Source organism: Clarias gariepinus, chromosome 3 (assembly GCF_024256425.1).
Source record: "Clarias gariepinus isolate MV-2021 ecotype Netherlands chromosome 3, CGAR_prim_01v2, whole genome shotgun sequence".
NCBI lineage: Eukaryota > Metazoa > Chordata > Actinopteri > Siluriformes > Clariidae > Clarias > Clarias gariepinus.
In genome coordinates, this window is record NC_071102.1 from 1,580,845 (window position 1) to 1,596,379 (window position 15,535).

The 15,535-nt window shown below is 38.8% G+C and overlaps 1 protein-coding gene across 1 annotated transcript in view; it reads left to right on the top strand.

The window, feature by feature from the left end:
• The window catches only part of cdh8 (cadherin 8), a 132,154-nt gene that overhangs the window by 60,108 nt on the left and 56,511 nt on the right, over nucleotides 1-15,535 (top strand). Inside the window, exon 3 of the mRNA XM_053492673.1 lies at nucleotides 4,185-4,479. Within this exon, the coding sequence (XP_053348648.1) occupies nucleotides 4,185-4,479 (295 nt within the window). The remainder of the gene's footprint in view (nucleotides 1-4,184; nucleotides 4,480-15,535) is intronic.

The window sequence follows — 15,535 nt, forward strand, 5'->3', positions numbered from 1 at the left end:
ACGCTGCGTTTCTAGGCCAGGAAATGGAATTGGAGTTTGCTGAACAGGGTGTCCTTAAAAAATAAAATTAAACAAAAACACCTTCGCTAATATCTTAATAGCTGTTGTCTTGGGTCACGTTTCAAACAAGTGCTGAGCGTCGTCAGATCTGCAAATGTCCGACACCCACGACCCCCTGCGTTCTCTGGGAGCTCACATCTAATTTAGCAAGGATATAAAAAAGCAGAAAAAAAACAAACACACATCTTTCTTTACTCGTGTATCGAGAGTCCCTGAAGACGCATCGCAATTCTGTTCCTGTCCTCATCGGCACGCAAAATTAAACTGCTAAAATAGTAACACTGCTATTAATTAGTATTAAAGTGTTCCATCCTTTCACTCCCTGTTCCAGTTCTGGTCCCTGTCCTCGTCACGGCGCTGGTGTGTCACGTTTACACTTACTGGAGGTCCAAAGTCGCATCAGATTTCACACAAGGAACGTTCCAGGTGTTTAGAGTCGGGTTTTACATACACACACACACACACACACACACACACACACACACACACACACATTATTATTAAGTGTATAGTTTATACTGGTGAGTTGCCAGATTTTTTCTTGGGTAAAAGTGTCTGAGACTTTCAACAGCATTTAGACAATACTTTGTCTTTCTTTTTAAAATTTTCAATCACACAAGAGGAATGTAAAATAAAAGCAAAAAAAAAATATGAATATAAATGAGTATGTTGTAAATTTCAGCATAACATTTTGTAGTTACATTAAACAGTCAGATGGTGACGCTGGACATAACTGTGCTTCTTACTCAAGTTAAGATCATGCAACAAACATGTGCTGAACTCAAGCCAATGTTTAGATTGAAACTCCGCCCCCATATGTATAACTCATAATCAGAGGTGGACAAAAGTATTCAATTTGATTTACATTTGAAAAGTAAACAAACCCTGTACTTGAGTAAAAAATAGATGTACACTGTAATATGTTACTGAAGTAAAAGTAGAAGTCCTCCAGTTATATTTGTACTTGAGCAAAAGTATCTACCCCTTAAATTTACTGAGGTTGTTTCAGTTTAAAGTCATAGTAAAGGTCTCTCTCTCTCTCTCTCTCTCTCTTTCTCTCTCTCTTTCTCTTACTCTGTGCTTTCCAACTGTGAACATGCTGTTTCCATCGCTATCTGCACCCATCTCCATTTCTGATTTCAAACACCTGCTACATGATTAGGGAAACCAATTATGCGTAACAGCCAGCAGATGGCGATATTAACACTTAAAATTCTACGCTTCACTCTGGTTACGTAACGCAGCACCATGCAGGAATGTAGTGGAGTACAAAGTACACATATTTGTTGTAGGATATAGTGGAGTACAAGTAATAAACGTACTAAAGTAACATACCGACACGTGAAGCCTGTAGTTAAGTACAGTAACAGTATGTGTACGTCCTTAGTTACAGTCCACTCCTGGACATAACTTGTAAAAAGTCTTTATCCAGGTCTTAACGCTACTTTCTTTCAGTGCATTAATTAGTGTGTCTTGTGAGCTCATAGAGATTTTGCCATTCAGATTTTTTAACCTTGATTATAGGGACGTCGTTAACACCCGGCCCTGAGCGCGCTCTCCTGCACCTACGTGTTACATATTTGAATAGAAACTATGATACTGAAATCGGCTGAAGGAAGAACAGAATGAAAAGCCATGACGACTGACTGCTGATTACTTGAATAAAACCCGTCTCTCTACACTGTATGTAACGCCTTTATTGTTTCCCCTCTAATTGCTTTATTTTTGTCTTGTTATGAACGCCTCATTTTCCACTCCAACCCGACACACACACACACACACACACACACACCCTTTCACACACAAGCACGCACACACACTTCAGTCAAACACCAATCTCCAAATCTGTCTATAAGAGAAAATGCTTCAGAAATAACCTTCATGAGTAATTTACATGAAAACTGAAGACACTTTCTCTCCGCGCTCGCCTTCATCTCAACCGCCGCGGTGCAGCGCTAATGCTCAGCCCCGCCGTGTTTACTCTCTGTCTCTTTACATTTCAAAGCTGTACTTAGAAAATACTGTTGACATTTTTATCAAAATTATTGTATTGAGCCAGAGTAGATCAGGACAGCTAGTCAACTCGAATCTGTTTATTTATCTCAGGCTAGATTTTCAATTGTTAATTACCATGACAACAAATTACCCGGATGTATAGGTAAGCGGGTTAGATATTGTTCGCCTAAAGTTATGTGGTTAAATTTTAATCTAGTGTTTTATCCTTATTTAAATAACCGATTATTAATAATGTATTATTATTATTATTATTATTATTATTATTATTATTATATCGTATTGGCTATCTGTTGTTGCTGTTAATTGTGCATTTTTTAAGAGTATATCTTACTTTTTTATGAATAAATTTAAATTATATAATGTTAATTTTATCTGGAATAATAATAATAATAATAATAATAATAATAATAATAATAATTTATTATTATTATTATTATTATTATTATTATAAATAGCCATGGAAACTATGTCACAAATTTTTAAGGGGAAAAATATACCAAATAAAAAAAAAAAGCTATAGATAGGATGATTAAAATATAATAAACTATAGACAGACCATAACTCCTTGGATGTTACATAATATCTGTATATTATTGTGCAATGTATACTGTGCAAAAGTCTTTATATTTTGCTGCCAAACAGTCAGACTGTCTTGTATTTTAAATGAACTGTTGAGGATCCCTCTACTTTTTTTTTTTTGTTCCTGTACCTAAGCAGTTTCAGGGAAACTTTTTTTGATTGTTAAGCCACACAGTGACCTCAGAATCATTCAAGTATAAAAAAAAAAAAAAACATCTAACTTGGGCATGAACCAGTGAGAAACAGGTACAGATGATGGCAGATGATCAGGCTGGTGATTAGTACTGTATGCTGCTGATGGTTGGAACAGACAAGGGGGGAAATGAGGTCGCTGCCGAGGTTCTTACATAAAAAGCCAGTTAGACACTTTGCAGCCTGTCGCAGTTAAACATCTGTTACCATTTGTCTCTATTAATTTACATTATTTCATTTTATTTACTGAGGAGAAATAGGAGAGGTGGGGGTCAAAACTTTTGCACAATACTGTATGTACAGTACATGCTGTTTTACTGTTCCTTTGTTATCAAAGCTAAACATCATGAGATGTATGTTGGGTGTATAAATTATGCCATATGGCTCACTTTCTTTGTATTATCAAATAAATAAATAAACAAACAAGCAAGAAATATATAATTGTCTGTCTGTATAAGTGTCTGTCTGGAAAAAAAGAAAAAAAAAACTGAGCCAAACTCATAAAGCTCCAAGATGGAAAAATAATTTAATTATAATTTCACTTTGGGATAAAACAACGCCTGAGGCATTCTGACTACAAGAGAACAGAACAGAGAGAGAGAGAGAGTGAGAGAGAGAGAGAGAGAGTGAGAGTGACAGACAGACAGATAAAGGAGTGACTGATGGACGGTTAGGATGGAGAGTCTAAACATTGCCTGGAAGCTCAGGACCTTGTTTGGCCTTTTTGTTTCCATCGAGCCGATCGAGCAATTCAGCTGTCACGATAAAACACCGTCGTTGCGGAAACACTCCACCGTAGTCTCCTCGAATCCGAGCACTAATGCCTTCACTTGATGGACGAGGGGTTTAGCCCCGAGTGGACATTGTAGAGTGTCTGCATCTGGAGTCAAGCAGCAGGAGGTGTGATTAGATAAGACCTCCCCCGCCCTGTCTCACTCACTGTCTGTCTGTCTCTCTGTCTCACTCTCAGTCCATCGCTTTCTGTCTCGCACTCGTTTGTTGCCTTTAGGAACGTATAGTACAAGTTCTGCACTAAACAAGACATCTTGCTATCAGGTATCTTTAGCTTCATAGCACTCGAGTGTGATTTAAAATCTCTGACCTGCAGGAAAAATAGTTCTCAACTTCAGTCAAGAATGTTGTTAAATAATCAGTGGTGTAAATGGGAGAAAAAAAGAGAAAAAAAGCTTGGCTAAGATAATGATTTTTCAATCAGAATATAGGACTTTTTTCTTTTTCTTTCTGGATCATTACTATGGTTCAGGATCTCATGAGTGTACCATCTTTCCCTTTGCTGAACAGTTAAAGCATGAACATATGATTTTTTTTATTTGCAGCTCCACACGGATCTGGACGTAGGGAGCAAGAACATCAGATACGTTCTGGCCGGAGAAGGAGCAGGAACCATTTTCGCTATCAATGAGCTGACGGGCGACATTCACGCCATGAAGAGGCTGGACCGCGAGGAGAAGGCGGAGTACACGCTCACTGCGCAGGTCATCAACCGAGACACCAACGAGCCCCTGGAGCCTCCGTCAGAGTTCATCATCAAAGTGCAGGACATCAACGACAATCCGCCGCAGTTCATCGAGGGGCCGTACCAGGGCTCGGTCCCCGAAATGTCACCCGTCGGTGAGTGAACTCTGATTTTATTTAGTCTGAGATCGACTAAAAATAAACACAGACATGGACAAACGGATTTGGACAGGGACACAATTTCCATATATCCGTATTTCTGCCTCTACACACCACTACAGTGGATTTGAAATGAAGTAAGTAAGATGTCTTGGAAGATTTGAGCTTCAGGTTTAATAAGAGAGGTTTTAATATTCAAAAATACTGCATTGCACATACAGTATTTATTACAACTTTCTACATTTTCACAGGCTCCAAAGTAATCAGACAACTGGTCGGCATACTGGCCGTGTTAGTTAATTAACCTCAACCCAATTGAAGACGCTGCAAACATTTTGACTGATTAATCAGTTTGATGTCCAGTTTTCCTGTTTCCTTGTTACTTCATGACAAGTTAAGGAGATTAAGACTCCGGTGTTGATTCCTAGTGTTGGATTTGCATTTGGTAGATGTTTACGGGAACTCTCAATATGCAGTCCAGAGAGGTGCTGGTGAACGTCATCATGAGGCTGCTTAAAACAAGCTCAGCAGCACTAAAAAACTAAGAAGACAAATACATAAGTAGAAATCTATGTCTCTGTGATACAAAAAGAAATCAAGATAAATCATTATTTTTTTATTCCTTAATTGTTGCAGCAACCAGCACAATTGGAGGGAAAGAAAAATATTTCTTTTATTATTTTTTAGAGAATTTCTTAACTAATACTCCATTAAATCACCTTTCGCTTGTAATCCAGCTCTCATTTAGTCGAGCAGCTGTGCATGTCCTGATTTGTACGTTTATCCCACTTTCTCTTTCTTACACTAAAATGCTCGAGGTAGAAGACTACGAGGAGATCTCCTGTACACACTCTTCAAACTGTTCTGCAGGTTTTAGATTCGAGCTCTGACCGGATCGTTCCATAATATTGATTTACATCTTCTGAAGTCGTCCTTTGAAGACGTATGATTTCGTGATTTTGCTGGAAGGAATCTTCCTCCTCTTCAGCGCTCACGGAGGCATCACAGGCCTGCGGGTTTTGTTCAGGTATTTGGAGTTTTGATGATTCCCCGTATCCTGACTAAAGCCCCGGGTGCAGATGAAGAGAAGCAGGTCCATGGTGTGATGCTGCCACCACCAGGCTTCACAGGGTATAAGGTGGTTTTAGGTGATAAGCTGTCTGGTTTTTCTATCAAACATTTCTTTTAGAACTGTATCTGGAGAGTTCTGCCTTTGCATCGTTGTGACCAGACCTTCACCAGGTACAGTCCGTTACTCCCGAACACCGCTGTAGCTGTATCCTGCCAGCATCCATGATAACTTTTCTTCTCATCCTTTTGTCTATTTTTCGGAGGGACATCCTGTCCTCTGTGATGTCACTGTGGTGCTCTATTTCTTGATAATGGCTTTCACAATGTTCCATTTCAATAATGTTCCATTATTATTTTGGAAATTCTTTTGTATATCTCTCCTGCTCAATATCCTTGGACAGTGACTTCCTGAGCATCCTTTGAAAGCCTTGGTCCTTTAGAAAGCATCCAAGACTGCGAAGTGCACATTAAAGAAGTCAAGTTTCTGATGTGAAGTGTTATTAGTTAGAAAGCTTGAAACGTCAGTATTAGTTAATGTTACCTGCACATCATTTAACGGAGGATAAAGTGCAGCGTATTCCACGGCTTTGTCTCAGAAGCACTGAATGAGCTAATGCTAACGCTATCACCACATCCAAATGCAGGAGCAATCACCGTTCGGTAGCGTGTCTGAGGTATGAGTATAAATCAAACTTCTTTTCATTTGGTATAATGGAGTAGCATAACCTTTTTTCTATGCTTTAAGATCACTTCCTGTTTACAGTGAAACGCTGTTCAACATGAAACGATGTAAATCGTGTGATATGAAATTAATTAGAGCTTTAACTACATCCTTAAACATCCCTGGAGGCATTAAGTACGGGTCCTGTTTCAGACCGGCCTTCGAGGCGACCCATTAGGTTAATGTGATTCTCTTACTTTCGGTTATTTTTTTTGTCTCTAAAACTTGACAAATAAAAATTCATGGTAGCCTAATGTTGGTTAGCAGTACTCCCTCCTTTCTCTGTTGTGCCTGATGTCATTATAGTCATGTGACCACGAACATTCTCTACGATCATTACATCTAAACATGAATTGTGTTGGTCATTTTGTGTTGCATAAACACTGGACAAAAGATCTGACATGGTTTACTTTGGTGCATCACACAACTCTATCAGGAAGGTGTGTACTTTATGAATCTCACCACAATACACATGGCTGAATACACACTGCAGCACACACACACACACTACAGCACACACATACACACTACAGCACACACATACACACATGCCGCTCAGAAAAAAGTGCAGATATGTTGTTTTGGCCAAGAAACAGAACAGATGTCTGAAAATGTGTCTCCTTTTTTTATTCTTAAAGCAAAAAATACACTGAAATACAAAATACTTATGATACAAAATAAAGAACATCCATGACTTTTATTGTGTCCAATTTGGAGATATAGATGTAATTCATATCAGTTTATCTTATAGAAATAGAGTCAACAAAATATTTCTGTTTCGTAAATACTGGGTTTAGCGACACCTTTTCACTTTTTCACATTGGATTTCATGTGTAGCTGTTTAGATTAAATGATGAACCTGTCTTTAATAACAATGTACAGTGATTGATCAATTAATCAATTAAGTGTTAGTTGTTAGTTTGTTGAAGAAACTAGGGGGTGTGGCCATAATATACACGTATGAAATCCACAACAAATTAATAAACAAATCAGTACAAATCAATGAACATTAATTAAACATTAACAAACAAATATACGGTATATTTTATTCATTTTTACTATATTTAATTATTAGTTATGAAATGTTTGTAACCAGTTTGTGGTTTCATGCTTTGATCATATCACACAATATCACATTGTCTCATATCATATCATATCATGAGATACTGCATATCGTCTCATATCGTCTCATATCGTCTCATATCGTATCGTCTCTTTAAAATTACAGTAAAAGTTTCCATTTTTTCACTTTTTGTAAAAACTAACTGTTATTATTCTGTGACTATTGATAAAAATAAGGTGCTTTTTATGCATTTTTAGATTAATGAAATGCTGTATGGAGGCAAAAACTTTGAATCGCAATATCTCAAAACTGCTCAGATTGTGACATCATAAGGCATCATGTTGTATTATCTCATATAATATTGTATGACAGTGAATCAGGTCGTATTGCACTGTGTCGTATCAGAGCACGTTCAGTAGGATTAGCAGATGTATCGAAGTCTGAGGTTTACATCACTACTACAAGCCTGTAGCTACCTTCCCACACACACACACACACACACACACACACACAAATTGAGTTCAGTGTTTTATTTGCTAGATCAGTAAATGGAGCAGCAGTGAAGAACTCTGAGCGATGCAGTTCTTGCTGCAACCCATTATATAATTACTGTACTCATTTATTTCATTACTGTACTACTGATCGACTAATAGACTGGATACAAACACTCGAATGCAGCCAAGTAAGTTTTCTTTCTTCAGCTGTTTGGACACGACATTTACTTCCACACTGTTACTGTAATCCATCATGTCTCCGAAGCTAGACCGACACACACACACACACACACACACACAACAACACAAACAGGAGGAGTGTGTTTGTGTGAGTGTGTTTGTGTGTGTGTGTGTGTGTGTGTGAGTGAGTGTGTGTGTGTTTTCCCTCTCCGCCAGCGATGCACTCGATTGAACTCGTCCACGGCGTTATCAGGGTTTGACAGTGACGTGTGGGAGATAACGAGCTCCACGGTGACACGCCACGGCACTCCAGCAGCGACACAAAGAGAAAGAAATCCTCCTTTTGTGACTCGCTCGTTCCTTTCAGTCGCTGCAGATTAATTAAACATTAGCCGCTATTCTCTCACTAGGCTCGGACCTGACTTGTTTTGGTCTCATAAAGTATTAATGCGCTGGGAGTCAGGCGCGGGGACGAGTCGAGAGCTCTTTGGGTTGAGAAAGAAAACAAGGAACGTGCAGACAAACAGGTCTTTCACAGACTCGGTGTCACATCCAGAGACGGCAGACGTTTCATGTCTGGTTTCGTCTCTCGGCGGAGGCAGGCGCCGCGCTCGGCTATGGACCGCTGCATAAATGGGGAAAATCGAGAGCTGTAATTTCAGCGAGAGCCGAGTTTTGACTGAAAATCGACTCCTGGCCGTCTGAACTGTCCGTCTGTGTTATTACCTGTCTGATCTACACCGCGGCCCTGAAGGAATTTCTGAGAAAAATGTACGGAAATATACAGTATTTATACTGTACGTTATTACTCGACCTTTATCCAGTGAAATGACTGCACTTTTGTATTTTTAAAACGCAGACACGACTTATTTTTCTATTTATTTATTTATTTATTAATTACTGTTTGACACTGGAGACTCCTTCCATACAAGTTAAATTCAATGATCCATTCTGTCTACGTTGTTGCCATGGAAACCACAACATATCAGAACAAGTGCATCAATAGAAACCTGCACAACTGTCAGATCTGCTGTTATAGAGAATTAATCAACGCCTTACGAACCAATCAGGAGCCAGAATTAAACAGCGGTGTGGAGTAAATTAGTATTTTATATATTGGACCTGTTCTTATGACAGTTTGATTACGATTAATTGGGTAACAAAGATGTAAATAGACAAATAAATTAATTCATGTTTATTCCAATTATTTAAATATGAAAATCTGTTCGAATTAAACCTTTAGTGTAGGAACTCTAGCTCATTGTTATGCTGTAGAAGTCGAAAAGTAATTCTCTCACACACACACACACACACACATACAATGTAAGTTAAATTCAGGTCTAGGTCAGGTCATTAAAACATATTTTTTGCATGAAATATTCAGCGAGCATTAATTCACTTCCAGTTCCTGAGCTTTAACTAGTTTCTGACAACCTATTTTGTTCGGAGACTTTTTTTTCTCTTTTTTTTCCCCGTGAATGTTAAGTAGTACGGTAATAAATTACATCTCCTTACAATGAAACAAACTGACACAAATTCTTCTCTTCAGTCTGATTATGATAATTTAACCCATTAACACACTCGGCTCATTCCGGATCAATTTTTTTTTTTTTTTTTTCCTGCGCCTGCTGCACTGTTTTAATCTCTTTGGGGAGAAAATGAGATTTGATGGGATTGGAATAGATTTTGGAACTGAAACTTAATGATGAGGTGAGATGAGTGTGTGTTAATTCTAAAAGAGTTGAGGTGTTAAAATATGCCTGAAGCAGACGTGTGGACCAGGGTCGGTGCTCTCACGCCATCTGCTTTATGCCACCCACAAACAAATCACACAAGATGATGAGGCGGAAGCTGAAGAGCAGGCCAGGCAGGTCCAGTGTGAATAACACTCACACTCACACACACACACACACACACAGACACACACATGCATGACTGACTCTGATTCATAGTGAACGCAGGCTTCATCACGGACACTGAACAATTGTGTAGTTTAATGTGTGTTAAGTTCTAGAACCTGGTTGAGTGTTGATTATTTATCTATTACAGCAGCAGCGCAGGTTTATCTTTAATGTGTATAGAGGTCGCTTCAGTATATGTGTGTAAACGCTGTATGGTTCTCAGTAAGCTTAACAGTTATGGAAGGAGTCTCCGGTTCAAGCAGTTTGCAGGAGTCAAAGTTAAAGTTGTAACTTTAAATCTTTAGGATCAAAGAGTTTTGCAGTTTCTCAGTAACAAGTGTCAAGACTTCAAGGCAGAGAGAAGAGAGGCGGGTGAGAGAACAGGACTCAGTCGTTCTTCAGCGTTTCATAACAATAACTGAAAAATGTAAAAAGATTTTTAAAATAAAGGAAAAACAGAAATAAGAAACCCAGTGATGTCATTGTTGTTAGTGGAAATCAATCAACCTTTTAATGGTAACTGTATCTCTGCTTCATCACACCACTGTGTTACTATAAAAATCATTTTACTGAAAAATTGATTCAGTTATGAATCTGTGTGATGATTGATTTGTCTCTATACCGACTTCCAAATCGATTATTTTTAAATGATTTATTGCATTTATGGTAGAGACGCACAGGTCAATCAGACGGAGACGGGAGTCGGATGTTTCTGAGTTTGATCCGACACGGCCGATCACGATGGACTGAACCGATTCTGTGTCGAGTGCACAAACTTCTGCTGTCGTGCTGCAAAAGGGGGATGGATTTAATTAAAAATCCTCCGATTGTCCTCGTTCTCCATTACACACCAGTCTCACAACTACGTGAGCACAAATTCAAAAATCATGTGCGTTAGAAGCTGTGTGTATCTGTAACTGATCAACACAGTTTCTTTATAATCCTGCAGGTGGCGCTCTAACCTATTCGCATGTAGTAAAAGTGAATGGTTTGCTATAAATTTGTTTAGAAATAATAATGATGGCGGATGATGTAACAGAGATACGCGCTGCTCTGTAACACTGTAGCTTTGTATTCGAAGCCACATGTTAAACTCTTGTATTTAAAGTTAGTTTGTATTGATTAACTGCTGCACTCGGTTCTAAAACTAATGTTACAAGGAACGGGCGACGTTTAATTACTCGTGTTCAGTTAAGTTGTGAAGCTGTTGAGTAAAGCTGAGGTATAAAAGGTTCAAATTAGGACTTAACATCTTCAAGGGTTCAAGGTCTTAAAATTGTAACAAAATCTGAAAAGAATGTAATATTGTATCTAAATATTTATAAGATCAAAAAGTTTTTCTGACATTCTCTATAGTTCCGTCTCATTTCCATTTCATTTCAGAGTTAACAGATACGGTATATCCTGGTGGGCCGAGTCTTTAGCCCAGTGTTTCTCCACATGTCAGACTAGTGGCCTGTAGGGGTACTGCAGGTGGGTCATGAGACGTCATTTATAACAAACAAAAAAGTTTTACATTTCAACTTTGCTGTTAAGTTTAGGTTTTTTGATTAAGTATTTAATTAAAAATTATATTAGTCACATACTCTACAGTACACAGCCACACACACAGGTATGAATTAAAATGCCTTTAAATGCTAATAATAATTTTAGGCTAATAAAACACAGATAGAAGATTTAGACAATGTGATATTCTTTTATCTTCTCGTCTCGTGTGCTGATCAGAGCTGTTGATTTAAAGATCAGGTCGGACGCAGAAGATTTTCACATTTAAAAATTCGACCGCAGCTTTGCTACACATGGGAGTGACTGCTTTACCCGGAGTCGTTCGCTAATTTTTGCTGAGCGTTGATGATTTCCAGTTGCCTAGCAGCACAACTCTGACTACATGAAGTGAAAGTACAAACTGGTTATACACACACCATGACATTATGGAAACTTTAGCAAGGACGTTGCTGAGATAAACGTAACAGAACGCTTACAAAAGGTATAAAAAGATTTCAACAAATGGACGTGATGGGGGAAAAATAAAAACATTCCCTGTCCATTAGCATAAATAAGTAGTTTAATAGGAAGTTAAAGTTCGGACAATAGGGAGATTCTGCATTTATTATAAAATAACTTTTTCGATATTTTTGTCTCGTGCTCCGTCTGCAAAATCCGTCTATCGTCCTGCCGGTCCTCGTCAGCAAATCCCTGTATGTATTTATTGAATCCTGCAGATGTTGTTGTGTGTCCAGCTGGAGATAAGATGCGCGGCTTATTAAAAACTGGGAAGAGAAAAGCACATTATGTCTTCGCTTTAGTTTCCTGTGCTGGAAGATAATGTGCTTAATGACCTCGGCTCTGGTGATGGAACTGAACAAAGAGGAAATTCGAGATAATCTCAGTCATCATCTAATCCTCGCAGAGCTCCGGGTGGCTCAGACAAAAGTAGGCGACAGTTAGAACCGTACACCTGAGAGTTTAGTGGACAGTCTAGGGTTAGGGTTAGATCACCGTGGAGCCGCAAGAATACCTTTTTTGTTTACATTTCTTTCATTCATAGAAACAGCAATTTCTATGACAAAATTCGGTTTTTGATTTCGTTAAATACAATAAAGTGTAGATAAAGCGGACATTTACTGTATAAGGTCGGAGCTGCAAATGGGCTCAGGTTATGATGTCACTATACAGTGTAAGTACAATGGCTTTAGACCAATCATGTTGTATATTAGTAAAAGACAACAGTGTGTTCAACCAGATTTAAAACACAGTATGGTTGCCATGGTAACATTATAATTTAATTTTATTATGGCACTTTCGAAAATGGTCATTTTTGCAAAGCAGATATACAAAATAAAAAAAAATTATATATGGAAACAAGTGTGTGTAAATGTGTACAGTATGAATCAGAATGATCAGATCGTCCCCGATGAACAAGCCGAGGGTGACGGTGCTGGGGGAAAAACTTCCTGAGATGGTAATAGGAAGAAACCTTCAGAGGAACCAGACTCAACAGGGAACCCATCCTCATCTGGGTGTTAGGAGGCTGAAAGTTTAAATTAATATGGATTTCAGTTCGTTATTAGAGGCTTAGGTACAAAACTGTAGGAATTTTCAGTCCTGAACTATTAAGCGACTGCAGTCAGACGTCCTCCGAGGACAGCTGAGTCCAAGATCGTCTTCATGGCCAAGTGGACCTGTCTCCAGTTACCACAGGCATCCCAAGCAGATCACACAGACCTCCATGTGACGAGATATTCAACCAGAATCTCAAGGCACCAAGACGAGTCAGACAGGTCCGGAGGGCAGAGGGGGTCTGGATCACTGGCGGCTCAGGAGCGATGTGTGTAGCACATTATAATGTGACTGAATTTACATAAAACCAACAAGAATATCAAAAACTCTCATACACAGCTCACACTCATGTCAATGTGTCTGAACAATCTGATCTACATCACTAGCAGTTCCTGATCTATATAGCTATGTTATTTAATTACAGTATCGGGGCATTAGGACATGTGGGGTGGAGCGTTTTTAATTGGCGTATGTGGAAATGTGGATAATTAATGCATAGAGCCATTTAAGATTTCCTTTTTTTATTGTTTGTTTGTAGTTTTGTTAAACTTAGCATAGTTGAGTTTAAGAATTTATATACACTATACTAATTAAAGCATTAAATGGGATAATGTATGTAAAAAAAAACTCCTAAAAACCATGCTAAAAGCTAAAACTACTGTACTTAAATAAGTTAGGGATTGTTATGGTAATGGCGTATTCTAATGTGTATTCTAATGTGTATGAGTTTATTAGCAGATGGCTATGTTGGCCAATGTTAGTGTGACTATTACATACATAAAGGCAGGATTTTGTGCATACATTTGCATTATAATAAAGCTGCTGTTAATATATATATATATATAACACCTTAACACCTACCAAAAAAACAAAACAATGAGAGCTAAAATGCAGCGCTAATAATACCACAGTAAGAAGGCATTGTTTCGAGAAGCGCCATGACGATTACAGTCGCTTTGATATTTTTTCTTCACGTACCAGAAACTTTCACACCAATCCGCTTTTAGAAAAGAAATAAAGCAGGGAATTGAACCAGAAGAAGAAGAAAAAAATCATCAAGGCAGGTGTCATTTATTTATTTTTTTATTTTTTTTAATGATGCAAAGCTGCTATCGGAGAATAAAGCGAATCCCCCCCTCTATCAATGATTTTTGCAAATTAATAATTAAGCGAGCCATATGAGGCCTGACAAATCCTCCACACTGCTTAAAGTTAGCGGGATTAAAGATCGTCCACGCTCTCCGAGTTTGTGCTCTTATGTATATTCATGAGATTATCTACCATTTCAATTTCACCTCAATTAAATCCGAGTCTGTTACTTACCGACGCAGGTCCGGGCACAATGGGAATTAGGAATCATTTGCATGGATTGGACAAATCTCGTCGGATTTAGCGAAGCCGTTTCCTCACTAATGGGGTCTTTGACTTGCGAGGACCGAGATGAGCGAGCGAATTCCCCCATCAGGTCTGCGGAACATATGCTGAAATTATAAAGCCTTCTGGCACTGACGGGAGTCTTTCACCGGCTCTCGGGGTAATTAACGTCGAGTCGTCCGGCCCGCCTCTTTTTCCAAAGAAAAGGTGTAAATGACAATAATTGCTACATGGAAGAATAAAGCGAGGGGAAAGTTGTCCCTTTTCTCTCTCTCTCTCTCTTGTTGTCATTTGTGTGAAACTCGAGGCCTGAGGGAGCCGGCGTTTGTGGCGGCTTCATTACCGAGTCATTATGGCGGAGAGACAGATGGCACATGGCTCCTCCGCCCTTCCCTCACGCTCTCCTGGCAAAATGAACGCGTGTACGGAGACGATGTGTCAGGATCTGCTAAATTGGAGCGCTGAAATAAAATCGAAGTGACGTTAATAGATTACCCAGAGTTCATTTGCATATTGAGAGTTATTACGAGCACGGGTAACAGGACTAACAGGCGAGCACGGCTGTACTTCTAATAACATTTCTGATTATGCACGCGGCATCCCTGGCAGGTAAAAAATAAAATAAAATAAATAGAGACTCGTCAGCGGGGATTCTGACAATAGCAACCGCTGACTTTTCCCCTTAGACAGATTTATGGAAATAGGGAGGAGATTTTTTTTTTCTTTTTCTTTCTTTCTTTCTTTTTGCAAAACAAACACCGCTGGAACACTTTATGACTTTAACGATTCATTCAGGCGCGAGTGAAAGACTTAATCCCAATTAACAGCCTTAATTAAGTGAACTGTTATTTCCTTCATATCTGTTTGTAAACGAGAAAGTGTTCTGATTTAAAGAATCACTGCGACATGGATCTCTTTCGGACAAACAAGTGTTCATCCTGAAACTCGCGTCTTTATTTATGCTTCGGAGCTACAAGGCTAGCGTTGATAACAGGGAGTGTGAGCTAGCAACCTCCAGTTTAGCATTCTGCAGCATCATGTTGTACAGAAACTGAAGCAAGATACCATGTTGTTGTGGCTACGATTTCCTAAGGTGTGGGAACAGGATAATAGAACGCGTGGCCATGAGATACTATGTCGTGGCCGCAACTTTATAAGCTCATAGCATTTAGTCTCTTGTAAACTACGG